At 38.4% G+C, this 23,245-nt stretch overlaps 1 protein-coding gene across 2 annotated transcripts in view; it reads right to left on the bottom strand.

Annotated features, from left to right (window-relative positions):
* The window catches only part of RBMS3 (RNA binding motif single stranded interacting protein 3), a 712,107-nt gene that overhangs the window by 483,401 nt on the left and 205,461 nt on the right, over nucleotides 1-23,245 (bottom strand). For both annotated transcript variants that reach the window (XM_030490138.1, XM_030490143.1), the window contains exon 3: nucleotides 8,851-9,024. In XM_030490138.1, the coding sequence (XP_030345998.1) occupies nucleotides 8,851-9,024 (174 nt within the window). The remainder of the gene's footprint in view (nucleotides 1-8,850; nucleotides 9,025-23,245) is intronic.

Here is a 23,245-nt window from a genome sequence, read left to right as displayed (position 1 = left end):
AAAAAATAAAGCCTGGTTTCTGTGGATTTCTGCTTTCTCTCTCAAAAACTCCAGCTCCTTCTTTCATGTGTCCTAAGGAAATGCCGTCCACACAATGCTTCCAGTCTTCCCAACAAAGAGTAAGTCCTACCACAGTAACCTTCATCTTGCAACTGGCCAAAAGCAGAGGAATGACTGGAAAACTGGCCCAAGACAGACGCACAGATCACACTATCTCCCAAGGTATTTCTTTTAAAGGAAACACAGCTAATAAAAGCAACAGCAAACATTTCAACAAAGGTGACAAAGATCAAAATTTGGACAGTTTAGCAGATTAAGCATAGCCATGGAAGGAACTCTAGTATTTTGATCTTTTTAGATCATGTACTCTCAAAGTATCTAAATCGCTTGTGGAATGTATGCCAGAAAACATCAAGGGACAAATAATCTTTGGTTGGCATTTGGGTTTCCAGTGAAGCAACATTTGGAATCTGTTAAGGGTAAAAACCCTGAAATTTCATCAAAAGAACATTTCAATTTTGACAAATCAGTATTGCCCACAGACATGCATTTCTTCCAGCTCCCTTCACAAACAGAAGTCACTGTTGACAGTGCTGTTGAATATCATCCCATTTGCAAGACTGGTGTAAACAAAATGTCAAGGCAAAAAGGTAAATCTAAGTGCAAAAGGAAAATTTTCATCCCCTAGGAATTAACTAAGTTGGGTGGGTTTATATTAAATCAATACCCTCAATTTAAAATGAAGAGAAAAGAGAAAGACTCCATCAGCAAAATTGTTTGAAGAAGTATTTGTTCAGACTAGTCCAAACCTCTTCACCCTTGGGGGCTGCAATACAACGAGGAAGTCTCCTGAGTGTGTTAATTATTTAAAATGAAAGCAACACAGTTGCTGGCCTTTTGAAATAATCAATCTTTCAAAAAGTGTCAGGTATCTCTAAAACATGTGACAGTTTGGCAGTTTGTAGCATCTACTCTCGAGCCCTAATACCAGGATTTTCTCTGGAGCCTGAAGGAATTCATCACCTTTACTAAAAAATCCTAAAGACAACCTGTCTGAAAATGAGATGGAGAGGCTAAGTTAGAACCATGGGCCTCCTGTTTGCTAAATTAAACCAAAACCAAAATAAACACTAGAAGCATGCACACGCACACACATATATGAATGCAGACACAAATACATGTAGAGATATGTATAGGTAGATATATATCTGTAAATTAAAGACATTTACTGAGATCTGTATCTACTGCCTCCTACAAGTCTACTTTACGGTCTAAATTTAGGGAATTTTCTACCCTTCTTTCAAAAAGAAAAAAAAAAAAAGGCAGGCAGGCAGCACCTACTTTGTATGTTTGTATTTTTCAAGTCTATTCAAAGACAGCTTCTTTCTGCATGCATCTGCTCTTTCAGTACACAAGAGCAAAAATATAGGACTGGCAAGAAAATTCCTATAGAGTCTGTTTGTAAACAAAAAAGTTCCCATCTCCAAAACAGTTGACCTTCTTAGCACTAGAAGGTGGTGAGAAACTTTTCCGCAGTACATATTTCACCAATACTGTGGCTATAGATCTATATGTATTTTTTGGTCATTTCAAAGATTTCAGTTATGTTTTCCACAAAGAAATCTTTCTAAAATAAGTGCGTAAGAGTTACATATAGAGGATTTTTTTCCAATCTTGTTAATATTAATAGTTAAAAAAAAAAAATTTTGTCTTGTGTTTTTTGTGGAAAATTCAATTTTTTTCCCTTAAAATACAATCTAGAGGCAAAAATATAACATATGACAACAAATATCAACTCACAAATTTCTTTAATTCATCTGTTGAGAAAGAATAACAGATGTATTGTGTAAATGCATAGTAGACACAGGAAAAAATACCATTAAAACAACATTCACACATAAAAATCAGAATTCTGAAAGAAAACATCTCCAACTTCAAATTTAGGTGGAACTTCTCCATTTCCCCAGACTTTTCAAAAACATTTGTCGCAAGTCAGTTGAAACACTGCGTTAGCAGTGCTGTCCACTCTGAGAGGCCCTGCCATTTCTGACCAGGGCAACCAACTACAAACTGCAATTGCCATCCACCAAAAGTCCTCCAGAAAGGAAAATCTCACTTGGTCAACCTGAACCACCCATGGGCAATGGCCTTTCACGCACTCCATATTAGCCCTCCTAGGTCTGGCAGGCTGCATTGGCAGCAGATCTTGTAACTTTGCAGAAGCCAAGCACACAATTATTGCAGCATCACACATATATCTATACATATATTTTTAATAAAACTACACTGTGAGGTAAAATACAGTAAACTACTTTGGCTGATATCCTGGTGACTTCCCTACAGCCCTTCACAGAAGTTCATTTTCAAAGCTTAATACACAAAACAAATGTGCTGGATACCTCAAAGGCTGAATGTAAAACACACTCATGGATTTGGTGATTTTTATGTTGGTTTTTTTAAGGCCTGGCCAAGTTTTAATGGGCTGTCACACATGAATGATCATGAAAGTACTACAATGAACTGAGCTGATAAGCTGATCTGATCGGAATTAACTGCATGTGATTGCTGCTTTGAAAAGCTGGCCTAAAGAGGCAGCATTGAAAGCAATCTCACAAGTCACCGGTACCACTTTCCTCAGCTATAAGTAAGCACAGATGGTGAGAGAAGTTAATTAAGAGACATATTTGTTTGGAGGTTTGAAATTTCCACCCTCTCTTCTCCAAAGAAGCTAAGCCACAGTGAAAATGTGTTTTAGGTTTGCGGCCTAATAAGTTCATGGTTTTGAGGCTCTGTTCCTGTAGATGGAGGTAATAGATAAACAGAATAAATAATTTATGTCAGCAGTTAGCATATGGATTTGCACTTGATCACTAAGCTACTCATTGCACCTGATAGCTGCAACATCTTGCCAATTAAAAATATTCCTTTTTCCACAACTCTTCATTTACTTTCCTCCTACCCGGCACAGCTTTTGTCTTATACCACAACTGACACCAAGCAACAGAGATGTCATCCTTTTCATTCTCACTTTAATGACTGTTTCTTTCCTTTGCTCCCTCACTTGTTCTTGCAGGATTCCATAAAGAACATATCAGCAATCACAAAAAATAGCTTCTGGTGATAAACCTTCTTTATTTTCTCCTGGTTGGAAACTCTCTTTCCCGCCTCTTTCCAGCCCACACTTGAGCTTTCCCCAGATTAACTAATGGGTTTCTGAAGCTGGGGCTATAAGAGTGCTAAGTGATCACCATCTTTAAAGGATCAAAATAAATCCCTTATACTTTATATAGTGGAAGACTGTGGCCAAAATGTCACATAGCAGACATTTTACTCAATGGTCCTTTGACATATTTTGGATCCATTTCCTTTTTTTTTTAACCTGTGGCTATTACAGTGACAATGGCCAGTAGCACCAAAGAAATACTGGTTGCAGAATAGCAGGGATCAATCTCACACGAATGGCCTTTGAAGGTAAGAAAGGGTTAATGCTAAGGACAGAGAAAACAGATTTCAGAAATTCAAGTGAAATTGAGAGGTTCTTTGAGAGACATTTCCAATTCATGCCTACTGTACTACTTATTTCTTTTCCCATCATTGCTGATTATAAGGATGTGCATGTGTAAAAGGAAGTTTCTTCACCTCTAATTAGACCAGCTCTATTCCATGAATCTACAATCCACTGTTCGTGACATTACAAAATGAATCAGGCAGGAGGCTCAAGCCAGATCAGAAAGTGACAGTTTCTATTTAAACAGATATCTTGGAAATTAGTAATGATAGAAGACAGTATTATACTACGTTAAGCATTTAACTCTTAGCACTGTCTCATTCTCGAAAAAGAGGTGGAACAGAATTACTCACTGGAAAGATCTTGGTATAAAAAGAAATAATAAACCAGAGTGCTGATCTGTTCTGCTTTTATTTCTAGAGAAATAAAGGTCTATTTTGAATAGGACACCCACACTATACATATTGAACACTCCCTGGATTTATGGAAAGTTGCTTTTTCAAACATTATCTTTGAATTATAGTGTATGGTCACATAATTTATGGTCTATCTTAAGAATTTGGCATGTATCAGTATATTGTTTCTGTCAGCCTTATTTCTGTGCTATAGAACCGATTTTGAGTAGGATATTGCACTTACCAGAATGTGTTCCCTAACTAGGTTTACAATTCAGATGACAGGATCACATCAGAAGACTAGAGATTGAAACCCAAGACCAGCCTTGTACTGAGAACTTTCCTACATTATTCTGCAAGGAGTTTAGCAAAACACTTGATCTGTGTATATAAATATATATATACAAACTAATAATTTAGCCATTATATATATATGTATGTATACATATAAATTAATAATTGCATCTCACATTCCCAGGTGGTCCTTAAACATTGTATTATCTAATCACATGAAAATGGCATGTTTTCTAATATTATAAATGTATACAAAATAAGTTGTTAAAAAAGTCAGTCATTGAGAGTTCAGTACAGATGTTAACCCAATTTGTGTGGCAATGATCAAATCAGTCATCTTACATAAAGCCTTACAGCTGTGCAATATTGCAATCCTGCAGTTCTGTCATCAGCAATGAGGGTTACCTACCTGCCCCTGGAAATTTTTCCGGTGGACTCTGCATAGTCATGCTGAGAGTGAGTAAGACCTTCCATTAGTGTTGCCCACAGTAACAGCCTTGCTCCTTTTCTGCTCTTCTTTCCAAGGATTGTCAGCAGGAAACTGTAAAAGGAGCTACAGCTCCTTCTACTGGGTCTTAAGATTCTTAGGATTAAAGATTTGAGATCCCAGTAGGGCTCAGAGAAGTGAGTGAAAGAAGGCCAGCAATGTCTCATAGAGCTCTGTGTCTTTTGAATTCTACTTTGCACATTCTCACTAACAGTGTAATTTCAGAAGCAATCAAGCATTTATAGAAGTTAGCAGAAAGAAGTCTGGGACTGTTGGAATGGTGATAGAAGCACTGCTAAGCAAATGGGTTGTCTGATCCACATATGACATCTCAGATGTAACAGCTTGTAAACATTATCTGTAGAGCTCCAAATAATAAGTTTACAGATTTAACCAATCATGCTTTGAAGGCTGTCACTGATCTAGTGGAGCATGACCAAATCCCATTAGAGTGCAGAATAGATACTAGTGGAAAGTCTTATATATGCTGAGTTGCATAACTACATAAGGAATGCAAAGACATCCCACATGCTACAGAGATGTATGCGCATGAAAAGGTTAATACATGTAACTAAATTCATCTTCCCATAGGCCTACAACAAAGATTTCAAACCCTGCAGGGTAACTCAGTCTGCAACAGTACTGTGTGCTTCATCAAAGAGTATCACATTGCCAAATTCCCTCATAAGTAAGGACTGACTTACAAGTCCCTTACAATTTCAACTGAAATAGTCAAAAGCAGATGAGATCTGTGTTTTGTTTGCCCACTTTACATGTGTACTTCTTTAAAATTTGTTTTAGAATTTGTTAGACTTAATTCACTGGACAAGACTTCCTAAGATCTGCTGAAATTCTATCATCCTTCCAGAAAAATGTGGAGAAAGGGAAATTAAGGGAGTCTTTGAGACACTGGAAAAAGCATGGGTAGGAAACCTGCACAGATATGAAAGTGCTCAAAGGACTGTTCATATCTTGCCCTGTGGGGATAATCAGAACTACTTTGACTACTTTTTTACGTTGCTTTTTATCTTCCCTGTGTGAAGGCAGTTCAAGAGAAAAGCATGTTAGATGACTCAGGTGTTTCCCATTCTGAGCACTACATGCTATATTTTCCTAGCTGCACGCCCCTGCATGTGAATGCCAGGGAAATTTCTAGCCCCTCATATCAAAAACAAGTTGTCATATACTTTGTAAAGGCTACCTACCACATTACTACTCCTATGAATATATACAGATCCTACAGGATCTCCTGCCTCCCAGTATAGCTAGGAGAAGCTAGCATCATCTTGTTAGTTCAAAAACTACATGGCACTGTTGACTGAGAAGATGCGCAGTCTTTTTTAACTTTAGATAACTCCAAGAGCTGAAAAATTACTTTGTTTAAACAAATGTCCTGTTCTTTTCTTTCCTAGGATGGAAAGACTGCTTTTAATCAATGATTGTGGCACTGTGAAAGAGAGATGCAGCGCCCTCTCAGATAAAGCAAAATAAACCCCCCACCTTTGTCTCAGACATATTTCTCAGCCAGAGTCACAAGGGTCTATTAGCACTGCACTTCATATGATATTTTTCTTCTTTCATTCAGAAAAAAGAAAATGAACCAGAGGAATTTTTTTCTTTGAGTTACATTTGGCCCAATTAATTAATCTTTTTTGTCTCCTTCAGCTTTTCTCCACACAGTAGAGAAATCCAAAGCTTTTCTCCTGGCTCTCTCTCCAGGGACTAATATCTTTAAGTACTCCAAGGCTAGACCCAACTCCCTGACATTTATCTGCCTTGAACTTGCTAAGCACTAGTAAGTTTGTTAGCCTCCAAAGCATCAAGAAACTACAATGATCTTTAGACATATTCCATGTGGGCGGTTTTTCAGAAATAGCTTTATACAGCAATAAAACCTACAGCTTGTTCTGGTGAACCTGTGTCAGATGAGGGCAAATAAAATCCTCTGAAGTATAGTACATATCCAGTTGAGCATGTTACACTGGAAAGATTCATGAACAAAGGAGCTCCGCCGTATCTAGCTTTTATTGTTGTCATTTGCCACAGAAGTGTTGGTTTGAGCCCAGATTAAACAAACCTAAGTTAGAAACAGCAACCCGACTAACTTTATCATAGACACTGCAACTGATATTCAAGTAAATATGAAGGCATTGTTTTCTCTTGGAAACTTGACCTTCATCTGATGCTGCAGGAGGGAGGAGCTGAGTTTGCTGGACTCCCTTGCCTGGGCCCCACTTACAGCCTTATCCTCAGAGCATGCAGAAGTAGGGAAGGTATGGAATAAGTATGTAATCACAGTGGTAGGCGCTGCAGTGGCAGCTAACATGTTACAGCTTCTTACCACCAGCACAGGAAATCAGTCCAGTCATCTGCTAAGTACTTCTGCAGCAGAGCTCCTCAGATGAGCAGGGGCCAAGAAATCTACCAATTTTCCTAAACAGCTGAACACAAGGACGCTGAGGACAGGACTAATCAAACAATCTGCACAATGGTTCATGCAGCTCCAGCTATTCTTAAATCTCTACTTTCCGGCAATCAGCTAAATCAGCTTCCAGACTGAAGTATTGTTTCCAATACTACATATTAAAGTGCTCAATGAAAACAAATATTGTACAGGTAAAGCAACTCTAGTTAAGGTAGCATCAACTTTAGCCTTAACAAAGGAAAGAGGAACTGTGGAATTAGCCTAAAAAAGACTCCCATGCCTTGGCTGACATTTTAATTCATATGGGCAGAAAGATGTCCCCATTTTTAAACCATCTTACAGGAAGTATGTCATTCTTCTTGTGTGTTGTTTTGCTTAGTAGAGTCAAAGCTTGACTCACAGAGAGAGTAGTGTTTATTCTAAATTATCAAAGTTGAGGAGCAGTTAATGACTTGAATACCCACAGTTTAAGTTAAATTAAGCTGTACAGGGACTCCTTTTGAGCCATCATTCTAAACAAAGAAAATATCTGTGCCCTTCAGATGCCAAATACCGTTTTTTCCTTCACAACAGTTTTTATCACTTTCAATGACACTGTAATGGAATTGAGCAAACAGCAGAATCCATAGAGATGTTTAATTCATTCTGAGATCTCACAACCTCAGAAAAGAGATAAGATTTTACAAATTTATTCCCCTCCTTTATTTCAATTACCATGTATTAACATTGAGACAATTCTTAACCCAAACTACTGGCCAAAAGTCTGTTGGCAGGTAAGATAGCAGATCTAAACCAAATCACAAAGATTTTGCAATAAGATTGCAAAGCACAATTTCCCTTCTGTAGTAAAAGCTGCACTTTCCCCTATTCTCCTACTGTAATTCACTATAGGATGGCAAAACTTCATTACATACACATGACACAATGTTAAGATAGTATGTCCTTTAAGAAGTTCTAACAATATCCAAAGCTAAGTTCAAATCCAAACATTAAAACAAAGTGTAGAGTGAGATCTTCCCCAGTTAACTCGCTCAGAGTGTTTCAAAATCAGAAACTGAAAGAATGAAAGGGCTCTGCTATAAGCGGTCTGCTACACCAGTATGAAAAAAACCACCATCAGCCTTCAGTTGTGACCCTCTCATGTCTGTCGAATTGAAACACACAAAAACAGTGAGTCCCCCTCCCCATTCTTTTTGGCCACCAGTTCATGCAAATTACAGAAGACCAGTAGTCTTTGCTTAGCAACAAGATTGCATGTTCACTACTGATCACATTAATGATAAAGTAGTGAATATTAACAAATCTAATGATGAGGAGAGATGCCCTCCTTCATTAACTCATCCATACAATCTAAAATCTCTGAAATAGAAAGAATAATTCATTCACCTAACAGACTCACTAGAAACAGAAAAGAAGCCATCACTAACACTGCTTTTCAGCTCACATCCCTGACACTGCAACCTAGGCACAAAATGGTAATTTCATGCAAGAAAAAGGACTGCTAAATATACAAAAATAAATGTATTTCTACTGAACCATGAAACTTTCACATTTGCTTATGTCTTCGACTCATTCCAATGTTTTCTAGAGTTAGGGTTAGTACATATGAGCTGTCCTGACTGCCGTGGGACACAAAAAGTGCTGGCAAAGTGTGCTGAACTGTCAGCCCCTGCACAATTCCACCTCCCAGGGAATCATACAGCTCATCCAGGTAACTTCAGAAAAGGTTATAATTACTTACAGCAGGATGTCCAGCACAGTAGGTGTAGCTAGCATGAGACTGGTAGTGCAAGCTTGCTCTTGGAAAGGTGTATGTATTCCAAGCAGGTTGGCTGCTATTCCACTGGGAGCTAAAGCCAGGGCTCATGGTCACTCTCGATTTACTGTTTTGGTACGTTCTCACTGTGGAGCTGGACTATCAAAAAAGAAAGAAATGCAACGTAAAAATAGCTTTTAGGGTAAAATACAAACAATGCAGCTACATATCATCATTGTGCACATATATACTGCCACATGGTCTGGAACAAACCCGAATGTTTCCTGTAAGAAACTGGGAAAAACGAAAAATTGATTCCTTCAAAGATATCAGTGAAACTGATATCACTGTAACGCGCAGAAGAAAGACTGATGAGGCTGGGATGTAAATCAAAAGGGCAAAGGGTAAGTGATAGAGATAAAGGGATGTTCTGAAAATCTGTACAGGGTACAATCCTGCAAAAATAATAGTTGAAGCTTCCATATTTATCCATTTATTATAATGAACTAAATATTGACATTTATTGAGCTCCTGATCAGTTATGTCCATTTTACAGTGAATGGCAGTTTGGGACCAACGTTTAGATATATTTCTTGAAGTCTTGAAATCCCATCTAGTGGCTAGGTAAGGCCAAGCCATCACAAAACTACCCCTACATTTCAAATATGTAAACTTCTAAATAGACCATGAAACTTAATGACATTTTTTAATTACTTAAAATGCAGAAGGAAAAATAAAACTCTTTTTTTTTTAAAAAAATAGTCAATTCAATAACTTCACCTGAAAGTAACCCAGACTACAGATGTGTAATTCACTTTCATTCTTTCTGGCTTACTCTCATTTTAATTTAACTGCATTCTTCTGCTTCAAGCCCTTCTTTTACAAAACATATTCTTAACAACTGCTTGCACTGATAGGAGTGGTTTCTTACGGCAGGAAAAAACCAAACATTTTTTAAAAAAGAGTAGAAGATGCATTAGAAGTGGATGCATTTTTAGCAGATATTTAGGTTGGTCTTCAAAGATACGCAAATGTACCTTTTCCTCCATACTGTGTTCTGCATTTGGGTTTTGCTTACTTTCTTTTTGTTGGCAAAGGTGTTCTCAATATCCCATGCAAATTTACACCAACTAATTGTTATTATTATAAACCTGAAATTGGGGTTTTTTTTAAACCATTAAATTGGCAGTGACCTTAGTAATACAGTGAAAGCTTGAGAAATATGACCACAAATAATATTTCTTAGAAATGCTTACAAATGTCCCTGTTAGTAAATTGATGCTATCAATTTCAAAAGCTATACTCACGAATGACACTTCATTTATTTTTACCCTCCTTTCAAAGACAACTTTTATACATGATGTATGTACCATTAACCAAATATCAATATGGGCCACCATTGAACAAGGTGTTTCACACAATCCAAGACCATCCTTACCCCGAAGTACTTACAAGATAAATGAGAAGGTCAAGGAAAGGATGAAAGAGCAGAGCCTGATGCAGAAGCAGAGAAAACAGCTTCGTAAACATGACTTTCATTTCAATGCTTCAGCTCAGTTTCACTGGGAGAGGATTAGTGAAATGGAAGGAAGATGGGACAGAGAGAAGACATACAAAAAGGTTTCAAGGACACTTTCTAGCTATAAAAATATATACCCTGTATAATCTTTCCAATTTTTAATCTTGTATTTAGCTGGTTGTATAAACTACATGCTGAATATGCCTTCTTTATGTCATTTAATTTTCAGAAGTTTAAGTACACAAAGTTTTCCACAGTTATCGACTGCTGTATAAACTTAAGTTCAAGAAAAGGCCAAACGACTTCCTGCATGTGTTTATTTCCTGCGCCACCGATTAAGAAGCCTGAAAAGAGCAGTTTCCCCTCACCAGTTCTCAATATTCCAACAGATTCGCCTCCCGCCCCCACCCCTAAGAGAACGATTCCTGTGGTGCAATTTCTAAAGATTTAACTTACAACCAGCTGAACACAAAGCGTATGAATGAACACTAAAACCCACACTAAACTCTCATTAGTCACTGTGTGTGACAAGTGGTTACTTTGTTCTTACAAAAGGCTTTAGGGGAAAAAAAAAATCTGCCCCTATAGTTAAAGGGGCTTATTTGAAATAAATCTTTTTGTATGAATTTAAATCATGACAAATCAAAGGAAAGAGACTATAGCTACAGCTAGGGGGAAAAAAAAAAAAAAAAGAGAGTTTTAATGGGTTTTTTTCTTTTTTTTTTTTTTTACTTTTTTGTCTTCCCCTTTTACCCTCTTTCCCCAAGGAGCAGAAACTGCATTTTCTTTCCTTTGACGTATTATCTTCCAGATCGCTCCTCAAAGATAAATATCTCTTTCTGGGCCCCGGTAGACTTGCTTCTATATGAGAGATGAAGACTAGATTTTGTTTTGGACAGATCAAGTAGGGGTTTAGCCATAATCTACTTCTCCATGTACATTTCTCCCCTTTATAAACATCAGCGTGGTTGCTTATTAACTCCTCATGAGGAGTTCATCCCCAGCTGAATATTCTGCGAATATTGAGCTGCTTTATCCTAACAATAGCTTCACTCCTTCCTATTATTTCTGATGGGTCTGCATTGTATGGACCACTGGAAAATATTTGTAGCTGATGGGATGTGAAGATGCATTGTCAGCTGTGACAATTAACTGATTATTTTTCACTATGGCGCTGAACTCCACTATAATAAGGAGAGATGTCCTGTTAGCACTATACAGATGTGCCCCATATTTGTTCCCGTACTAGAAAACAGGAACAAGAATAAGCCTAGTTTTTAAACAGCTTGCCTCAGATGCTGAACAACCTTCTGCCTGCTGACTGAGTTTTGTTTCTTGCTACTGTATTACACAAAACATTTTCCCGTATCTGCCACCGGTTCAGCCCCACTGCCGAATCCAAGCACAGAGATGAGCCCCTCTGCCTCTTTTCTGCTCCTCCACCCAGCTCCCACCTCACAGGGAGCACATGAGAGACTGTGAGCCATTCAGACCACCAAGAATGCAGCGGGTGTCCTGCTTGTGCAGGTCACTCAGGATGCAAAGGCAGTAAGCAAGACCCCACATACTCCACTCCCCCTCAGGGCAGCCAGGCAGCCATGGGAGGGAGGTCCTGAACAGCTTTGTAAGAGGCCTACTATATCTGACCTGATAAAAGCTGCTCTCTTTCTGCTGTCTTACCTCCAGAAAAAACAAAACAAAACAAAACAGAAAGACACTCTCAGGATAACTGGATTTGAAATCTTGAAGCTATCCAGGTTGTCAGACACAAAAGAGACGCCTGCCCCACCAGCCACCGAGTCAGTACCAGGACAGCCTGCTCACCTCGAGGCTCTAACCTAGTGTGGCTGAGACGTGAGATCAGGAACCCCAAAAGCCAACACATTGAGTTCAACGCAAATGAAGCTGAGCCTGGGAAAAGGGGGTAGTGGGAGGCATTGTCCTAATTTGCTCTTGCTTCTCACTATCCAAACATAATTTAATTGGCAATAAATTCACTTTCTGCAAGTTGCATCTGTTTTTGCCTATGATGGTAATTGCTAAGTGATCCCCCTCTCTTTATCTTGAACTTTTCCACCTTACTTTCTGTCTCCGTTTTGTTGAGAAGAGGGAGTGAAAGACCAGCTGGGTGGGTGTCTGGCAGCCAGCAAAGGTAAACCACAACAAACTGGCAGGTCTTGTGGCAAACAAGCTTTTACTTAGGATTTAAAAGTGCATCTATTTCTCCCTAAACCTCCTCTCGATTCCTCCAATAAAAGGTATCACTTCTCCCCCTAACCTTGTCTTACTTATATCTCTCAGGCTGTCAATGGTAGATCACGGCTGACACTCCTCGAACAACCTGATCAGCTTTTCTCAGAAAACCTCTGCAGAAAATTCTCAGATTACAATAAAAATGAACTGTTGCCCTTCTTGCTGTGTTTTGCCAGAAACAACAAATATTACAAAAGCTAGGAGGAAATTTTCTTTTCCTTGAATAAGTCACTCCAGTACCTTTATACCCTAAAGGTCTGATTCAATCTGAAATTGATATCAGTAAAATTTAAATGTCTAAGCATATTTTAAAGTACAACCCTTTTTTTCACTTTGCCTTAATTTCTCTGGCTTGTAAGTATGGCTAACCTTACTTTAAGATTTCTAGGCTAAACTTTTCCTCATGTTTGTAAAAGTTTTGAACATTTTTGGACATAAGCATATGTGAAGTGCAAAGTACTATCAGTATTACTACTATTTCTTGAGCTTAACTGCTTTCAGTTCTTAGTTCTTTTAATAGCCGATGTGTGAAGTCCAATAGTGACGAAAAGAGAACATAGTATTTATGGAGCAGTTTCTATCTTCAAAGCACTGGACAAATGTTAGATTTTTGACTGTTGCAACATTGCCAACTTTTAAAGCAGTTACAGTAGATGTAAGAACTAGCAGCCACTCCTTCCTATTTGTATGTGAATAAACCACGCTCTGACTAGGACATTAAGCAACATAAATAGTTGTGATGTAGCCTTAGTCTTCCTGTCATCACACCCATGCTCTCCACTCTTGCAATACAGAGTCATCATGCAGTAAACTAATAGGAAAAATGTGCTAATTCTGAAATGCTGCATCACATCAACTGCAAGACTGACTACATTTATCAGACACCCTTCTGCCAACTATTCCAAAATGCTGTGATTATTATCGGCTTTGGCACGCCAATAGAAGAGAGAGGCTCCAAATATGCTGCTCTATGTTACCACTCTACTTATATTGGCTTTAAAAGATAATAATAAAGAAAAAAGAAGACAAGTGGGATTAAAGAGGTGTAAATAACATCTGAATTCAGCCTCCCACTACCTCAACTTTTGAAAGCAACTTCCCAGAGCCATGGTGTCATTTTCTTAGCCCACACAATTTGAGCTGTTTCCAGTCCTTTGGATTTTGATTACAGAATGGTTCTGTCTTCGGCTGCATTTTCTGGGTTGTTTTGTGAAAGGAATTGTGTTTGAAAGGGTATTCACCTTCTTCCCCCTATCCATTCAAGGGATTTGGCATCCCTTATTTTGGATGTCAGAATGATTAGAGGAGTTGGGAAAGGCCAATTAGAGAAACTGAGATTATGGAGATACTGTTTTCAGGAAGTCTATATGCCTGTATTTCGATCAGATCATGATGTAAAGCGCAGTCCTATGCTCTTAAAAGTTTGGATGCTTTACAAAATACTACCGTTCCCATAGAAATCAAAGTTTTCTTATAACCTGGAAAAGTCAGAAATGAAAATAGCTGCCCCGGAACATTACTGCATGAACTAAAATGATGCATTTGTTTTCTTGCTCAGAGAAAATATGCAACTGGCAAGCCAAGTCTGAAGTTAGTTCATCACAAAATTCACCTGAGAGACTTTAAGGATTGTGATAATCGTGAAATTGAAGAGTGAAGGTGTTTATTTCCTTTTGGGTTGTTATGAAAAATAAACATGGAAGATATTGCAGATTTTTATTTTTTTTTAAATAGGAAAGAGGAATTTTCTGCTGCTACTTTTCCCAACATAATCTTTCCCTATAGCTTGCAAATCTTTTACAGTCTAGAACCAGATTCCATCTGTTCCAGTAAGAACTGAGCTCTTAATATTTGGCCACTACAGATTTCAAGTTTATCAGTTGTCTCATAACCTTTATGAAAAAACTTCAGAGACATGACCAAATTTAAGAGAAACATTGTTTTTCCAGACATGGGATTGAAACTCAATACACTCTACCTGGAAAAACAGGATCAACCGAGAGAAACAGCATTCCACTGAAACCGCAGAGAAATGATGAGGCTGTATTTCATATCTCAGCATACATGTGAGGCTATAGCTCATCCAGTGGTCTCAAGAGCGCTGAGCTCTAGCCCACATCATGCCAAAACCCAGGTTGTGCAGCCCATCTGCCCTCTCCCAGTAGGTGGAAAGGAATATTCTCCATGGGCTAGCTTTGCTCAGGAGGCTCCCTGCCAGCAGAGTGAGGGCGACCCAGGCCTGCAGGACACAACTAGCAGAGCTGAGTTACACCAGAGCTGGTGCCCAACAAGAACGCTATTCGTAAGCTGAGAGACTTTTTAGAATAGGCCCCAAATTAGCTAAATAACTCGAGGAATGTATTCTAGAAAATGTGTCTGCCACTCGTTATTTTTCCCTGGAGTTATGACTTGAAAACAAAATATATATGGTTTTCACACTTTTCTAGTTAGAATTGCTGTCATTTCCAGTGACTCAACACTGTAACTCATGCTGTACTTTTAACTGTTACTTGAATCCTAAGAGAATTTTTTTCCTAGGCAAAGTATGAAATATTGCTCTTGTATTTACAGAGAGTGAGCAGGGGAGCTGAAAAAATAAAGGCCTTCATGGTTTGAGGAACACGCCATGAAGAGCCTGGTTTTCTGCCATCTTAGCATCCACATCAGTGCCACAGGGCAAAGAATTACTAACAAAAGACAGGCCGGTGACAATTCAGATTAAAGCTCTGTCTCTTGGCAACCTGTGTGGAAGACCTGGGTGTAATCAAAAGCTGCTGTTACCTTATGGTTGTCTAGGCAAGAGACTGCTGTGTTTCATTCAACTTCTGCAAACACACATCTCCTGAAAAGCATTACCACCACCCATACCTCAGCAGGCAAGCTGTGCACAAAACCCATGTAAAAGTCATAATAAATGCTCCTGTGCTTCAAACTGATTTCTCCAGAATAAGAAAAGTAAATCTGCACGCATAAGAGAAACTTGTATTGGTTTTGTTTACCCATGTTGTTCCCAGCCTCAGGTGATGGGGACACACATGCTCCTGGACTGCTCATTTGTATGTCTTCCTTCCACAGAACGAAAAGTGAAAGGAGACTTTTCAAAGGATATTTTTTTGTTTAGCTTTGTTAGGTTATCTGTAAAAAGTAAAGTGGGATTAAAATGTTTGGTTTTAGATGGCGTTTTTATTGGTCTAGTTTAAACCTTTAATCTAGGTTTGAACACAGTGAATATCTTGACTTCAAGTCCCCTAATCCTCTCTCCTCCTTCACCTCCTTCATTTTGAAAAGAATAAAGGCATATCAAAGTTTCTTCTGCTCAGAATACTATTTAGTCAATCTATCATAAGAAATTTAAGTCACACCAACCTCAGAAGGACATTAACTATGATCTTGTAATGGTAAGTCATTAAATAATTATTTTCTGAAAATAAAACTCACTGGCATCTGCTAAATTTACTCCAGCCTTTTACAACACCAAGGTTACAATTTAAAGTAGTAAAACGTTATGTTAACCCAAAATGAGCATGATCTGAATGTTTCCAGTAAAATCTGGCAAGATAGCACTGGTTAAGACTCCACTACAAGATGACCTGCATAGTTCTGATTTCTAAAGAAGTCACCCATATAAAATAATCATTCAATCCAATACTCCTATGAATGCACATACAGATCATCTATACAAAGTGACTGGAGAAAAGGCTGCTCTTCCACCAGGAGCTGCTGAGAACACAAGTCACAGAGGCAAAGAAATTGAAGAAGAGGATTCCTATAAAGCCAGGCTGAGAGCACTGGGGTTGTTCAGCCTGGAGAAGGCTCAGGGGAGATCTTACAACAGTCCTCCAATACCTAAAAGGGGCTTACAAGAAATCTGTAGAGGGACTTTTTACAAGAGCATGTAGTAACAGGACAAGGGGGAATGGCTTTAAACTAATGGAGGGTAGATTTAGATTAGATATTAGGAAAAACTTCTTTACTATGAGGGCGGTGAGACACCGGAATAGGTTGCCTAGAGAAGCTGTGGCTGCCCATCTCTGGCAGTGTTCAAGGCCAGGTTGGACAGGGCTTTGAGCAACCCTTCTATGTCTCTTTGATATGATTCTATACTCCGTGCCAGCTCAGAACGTGGTGAACACTAATCTTACCGTAAGTTGTTGATTACATACAAAACACATCATACTAAGTCTGATCTTGGCAGATCTCCAGAGTAGTATTTTTACAAGGTCTAAAAATTTCTCTCTCAAATTGCCACTCTTGAAGTCTTTTCTGCAAACTACATGGCAGTATTCGGGACTTGCAGCATTCCCTTGGTAAAATAGAAAACACAAAGGGATGGTGCAAAATTAGAAAAAATAATAATTAATGTGATAAGTGAATTTCCTAGGATCACACTCCCAGGTACAGAGTGCTCATGCTCTAGCTTTGGTGTAAGTTAATAAGCCACTTTTACCTACACCTTACTTTTTTATATGGACCTATGTACTGCTGACTGAAACACAAGTTCAAGAGCTCTACTGATTAATGACTGATTTTTAGCACTTACCTGTCTGCTAAATTGGGACTTTTTACAGACAGCTAACATCTTTTGTGAAACTCTTTGGTTTTGATAGTTAGGGGAGAAAAATAATTATTTAATTAACACTTGAATTCCTTCCCCTTTTATGATACCCAAAGAAATGTTTCACTATGTTCTGCAGTATCTTAATATTTTTTCTGATATATCTGTTTACTATATGTATATTGAATTACTCCCTGCACAATAAATCAACCACTGTCTTGGATACAAAATTATTTTCCTCACACTAGATCTGCAATATACAACTTTTTTTAGACAATCCCAAGAGTAACAGCTGGTTGACAACCTAAGCGAGTCTGCAACATTAACCAGTGAGTGCAATCCAGACTCACATACCAGAGGAGAGAGATGCTTATGGACAACTAAAAAATGTCCATGGCATGGCATCACTTCTACAATTCCATCAAATGAGGAGAAGTCAGATCTCTTTCCACAGCTGCAGTAGGCAAAGTGTTGATTCCAGCACCACATGCATATTACAAGTCTTCACATTCACAAAATGCTTACTTTACTGAATGCGATGCGGTTCTGAAATGCATTTGGCCACTGGGAAGAATTCTATAAATCCTGCAAAGCTACCCAATATAACACTCTACAGCTAACTCCTGTGGATGGGCCTGCATACTTTGGAAACCTCACCATTGGATTAGGACATTTATCAAAGCCATGATTTCTTTCCCACAATGTTATATCTATTGTATACCAGGAGTTCTGCAGGTGCATGATTTATCCATCCTGTCATTAGCTACAATACCCTGCAAACAGTTTTTATTTTCTTCTGGAGAAACAAATACTCTTCCCATAAATTGTTTTACTGCTGATTGGGGAACAGGCTCCTGCTCCCTTGACAATAAAACAGCTTGCTTTTTCTGACCTTGGAGTTACAATTTCCAGCATAACAATCTGAAGCTCAACACCAATTCTTATGGAATTAATTAATATAGGGAAAATTATAGCTTGCTTTTTTCAATATCACGCCTGAACTCTCATTACCTGTTAAGTGTCAACATGTTTGATCACTTGAGGGATATTACAGACAACACAGCCCCTAAAGATCCAACCACATGGGAGGAGGAAGCAAACGTCAAATAAATCAAACAGATAAAATTCTCTTTTAAAGTGAGAAGAAAAACTCAATACGAATTGCATTACTGGGGTCAGGATTTGTCAAAGGTTTTGGTTTGGCTGAAAATGTTCAATGAACATTTTAAAAAGTGAGGAAGGAAACTGGATATCCAGGGAATCCAGAAACAAAAAGTTATTTCTTACTTAGTGAAATCATACTCAGACAGGCCTTTCGCTCATATTAAATATTCATAGAACCACATATATAGTCTATGACACATTTGAATGTGAAAAGGCTAATATCCTTTGGCTTTTCCAGTACCCAACTAATCCATTAGAAATGTAATAGTCTAACCATGCCATGACTTCAGTAGGATGTATGAAAAATAAAAGAGAAAGCATAGTGAACTACAGAGAGAAGAAGAAAATATGAAGATGTATCCAAGACCAGTTCTCAGGATACTCAAAATCAGTTTCAACTGCCCCAGATATCTGTTGAGTATCAAATACAGAACAGAAGAACATGCACACAGAACTACAAAGTTGCCTAGAAAAGCTGCTTTTTCTTCCCTTAAGATTTAGGCACTTATGTTGGAGAAGAGAGAGAGATATCATTGATTTATTAAAAGGTATGAGCAAATTATAACTGCGAAGCTGACTATAAGCTATTGGAATTCAGCGTAGCAAAGGCTGGCTTTTCAGGATACATCAACTCAAGGTTACAGATTTCATTAAAAAATAAGTAAATCTCAGTGAAAAGTGACATTAAAATTTCCAATGCAGAAGACAACAGAAATACCTAAGAGATAGCGTGTTAAGGCACAAGAGCTTATGCGATTTTCCTTTGGTTTACTTTTATTACACAGTGGAGAGGGAAAAATGAAAAGCTATTAAAATCCAAATAATTCTGCAGATCATTAACAGTCCTGTAGTCTAACCTACAGGGAAGGGGACATGGGCATCAACAAACAAACATACTGTTAAGTCAGTGAAAAACTTAGTGAATATTTGAGATCATCTAAGGAATCTGAAGGTGCACAAGTCCATGGGACCTGATGAGATGCATTTGAGGGTCCTGAGGGAACTGGCAGATGAAGTTGTGAAGTCGTGGCAGTCCAGTAAAGTTCCTGCTGACTGGACAAGGGGAAATATAACCCCACTTTTAAAAAGGGAAACAAGGAAGATCCAGCGAAGTACAGGGCAGTCAGTCTCACGTCGGTGCCTCGCAGGATCATGGAGCAGATCCTCCTGGAAACTATGCTAAGGCACATGGACAATAAGGGGGTGATTTGCGACACCCAATAGGGCTTCACTAAAAGCAAATCATGCGTGACAAATTTGGTGGCCTTCTAAGATGGGGCCACAGTGTTAGCAAGTAAGGGTAAGCAACTGATGTCATTTACTTGGACTTGTGCAAGGCAAACCTCATGAAGTTCAACAAGGAAAAGCACAAGGTCCTGCACCTGGGTCAGGACAACCCCAAGCACAAACACAGGCTGGGAGAGAATGGATTGAGAGCAGCTCCGAGGAGAAGGACTTGGAGGTGTTGGTTGACAAAAAGTTCAACATGAGCCAGCAGTGTGTGCGTGCAGCTCAAAAAGCCAACTGTGTCCTGGACTGCATCAAAAGGATTGTGGCCAGCAGGTTGACGGCCCTCTACTCTACTCTTGTGAGACACCACCTGCAGCACTGCATTCAGCTCTGGGGCCCCCAATACAAGAGGGACGTGGATCTGTTGAAGCAAATCCAGAGGAGGGCCACAAAGATGATCAGAGGGCTGGAGCATCTCTCCTGTGAAGACAGGCTCTGAGAGTTTGGCTTGTTCAGCCTGGAGAAGAAGGCTCAGGGGAGACCTTATAACAGTCTTCCAATGCCTAAAGAGGGCCTACAAGAAATTTGGAGAGGGACTTTTTACAAGGGCATGTAGTGACAGGACAAGGCGGAATGGCTTTAAACTGACAGAGGGGAGATTTAGATTAGACATTAGGAAGAAATTCTTTACTATGATGGTGGTGAGGCACTGGCACAGGTTGCCCTAGGAAACTGTGGATGTCCCATCCTTGGAAGTGTTCAAGGCCAGGTTGGATGGGTCTTTGAGCATCCTGGTATAGTGTAACATGTCCCTGCCCGTGGCAGGGGAGTTGGAACTAGATGACCTTTAAGGTCACTTCCAGCCCTAACCACTCTATGATTCTATGATTCTGTGAATATCTTAAATCAAGGAGTAAAGCAGCATGAGGTAACACATGCAGAAGGTTTGACCATGCAAAGTTTCTCTGGCCTTGGTCAGCACAGAATTTAAAATAATGGGACTACTCGTGACATTAAGGTAACCGATGAGCATAAACAAAGAGATCCCTGACAAAGCTGTGTAGAAACTACTGGAGTTAAACACAGTTCTCTCCTGCATAATTGTCTACTGCACATTAAAGCTCTATCATGTGGCCAGATCATAAAAGAAAACTTATCTCTAGATAATGTCAATCAAATATTTCTAAATATATAAAACCACTTTTACTTTCAAGTATCAATGTGAATGCAGAAAAGCAACCTTCCCCTCATAGTACCTTTCCTTCAAGGAAATATATAAATATAAACCACCCTTTTTATTCTTATTAGCAAACGATCAAGTGTTTTATGGGTTGACTTTTGATTTGGCCATGACACGTTTCAGATTGGCATTTTATGCTCTATGAATTGGAAAACAAACCAAAACAACAACAAAACACCAATAACTTACATTTTAGTAAGGTTACTGAAAAATAGCTTCAGCTTTTATGAAATTACACTACTGAGAAAAAACAACCCCAATATATTACACATTGAGGAGCTGAAAGTGGAAAGCAGAGACCTTTTGAATCTTGCTGAAGGGTGCTCAAAATAAGAGAAGCCATTGACCCTTGAGAGAGGAAATCCAGCTGAGGATCCTCAGACCCTGGCATGTGGAGCTGCACTTCTTCATTTAGGAAATACTGACAGCTAGGGGAATAACTCAGTGCAGCTCAGCCTAAGGGATTTTTCTGCCCCAGTGCCCAATGGTGTGAAGAAGATTCAGATCCTTCCTATTGAACTTCAACATCATAAACTTGACAGACAAAAGGAAGGGAAAAATGAAGGAAAGCTTTGCTTTTGTGCTTCTTCCTGTTGTAACCAGGGGCCCCTTTCCTACCCCCAAATGTCTGTTAAGAAGTTAAAATCTAGATTTTAAAATATAAGTACACCAGTCACGTCCAGGCTGCAAGAACCAGATGAGAGATGAGGAACAGAGACTGAGGACAAACAAGAAGATGACCAGAAGCCACAGCAGGAGGCTCTGAGGATAAACAGATGCTACCCTTTCTCATCTGTGTCTTCTGTTTTGTGTTTCTGAGCCTACTGTTTCTCAAGACACTAGACATGCAATGAATGCAGATAGAGATTTCTGTTACATTGTTCCCAGTTGCTTTAAACCTCTGCTTCTCAAGTCAAATCCCTTCTAGAGTTGGTGACTGCATTTCCAAAGCCTGAGGAGGGGTAGAATTTCTTACTACTCTAAAAGGACACTGGTCTAAAAATGCTAGAGAATTAACAGCAAATTAAACTAATGCAGTTATCATAGAAATTCTTTTAAAAGGTGTATTTTGAAATTCATATTTCTATGTCATTAGATAGTCTCTGCAGCTTTGTGCTCAGAATACACATTTCAGGAAAATTTGCCATATAGCATATTCAGTAGTACACTGTATTTCCTGACACGTGTGGGTGTCGTAACCTCACATCAGAAAGAGGAAAAACCAGTAATATTAACAAGATTTGTATAGAAGGTTATAACGTTAGTTACCCTATCAACTACCAAAACAGTTCAGAACGACTGGTGGGAATGTCTTTGAAGATTGCGAAGATATTTTTAGAGACACATTATTTCTTCAGTGTAAAATATATTTTTAAAACTCCATTTACCTACACACAGCTTCATTATTATTAAAGTGCAACTTTTAGCATCTAGTGAACTGTAGATACTAAGGCAGAAAGTTGATGGGCAGATATAAAGGGAAAGAAACTCGCCTATTATACTTGGGAAAAAAAGCATGGTCTTTCACCTAAAGAGGAAAACTATTATTTGGAAGATCAAAAACCACCATTAGATCTGAATCAGGCTTCTTATGTGACAAACTTGCTATAACTCATTCCTGGTCTCTATAATAGAGATTTTAGTGCTGTTTCTTTTGCACCCTTTGTGAGATGGTATGATATCTTTTATCCATTCATACAGAACAGCAACGTCCCAAATCACCAAATCAATCACCAATCACCAAATCACCTTTTTGGTTAATTTTCAGTTATATAATCAGTTTGAAAGCTACTATATTTGGGAATAAACACAACAAAAGATACAGAGGGGCTTCCAGTAATTTACATACATATACATAAGCATAATGAAGTGAAATAAAGAACACAGGCAGAATACAGAGGGTATTTCCAATGACATTTAAATCTATTGGCAGAGTAATTTTTTAAGGAAGCTAATAGCAGAACCATGAATTAGGATGATATAAGAAAGCTAAACCACGTACAAAAGCAAAGATAGGGGAAAAGAGATTTGAGGAGATGAATCGTGATAGAGCTTTGCTCCATCTCATCCATGTATATTTACATTTATGCATCTATATATGTATTACATGTAGGGAGAAAATCTGTGAAGCTGTTCTTTAACTCATAGAGATTAAAACCAGACCTTTTCACAACTTTTTCAATATTCTTGTTTAATTTTCTATTTTAAAATAAATACATAGAAAAAATTATTTCAGAGGTAAAGGTAATTTTATTTTTTCTTTTTAACTGACTGCTGCTAAAATTTTATGCAACATGGATGAAGAAAGGCACAGGAAAAAAGATTATGTTCTAAACTTTAAATATGGAAGAAAAAATTTATCTTGTATTCTAAAAACTAAATATATTTGTGCCTCTAAGTCTTCTAACTTTAGAAATAT

The sequence above is a fragment of the Strigops habroptila genome, chromosome 1 (genome assembly GCF_004027225.2).
Source record: "Strigops habroptila isolate Jane chromosome 1, bStrHab1.2.pri, whole genome shotgun sequence".
In the NCBI taxonomy this organism is placed as follows: Eukaryota; Metazoa; Chordata; class Aves; order Psittaciformes; family Psittacidae; genus Strigops; species Strigops habroptila.
This window is presented reverse-complemented; position numbering and strand designations above follow the sequence as displayed.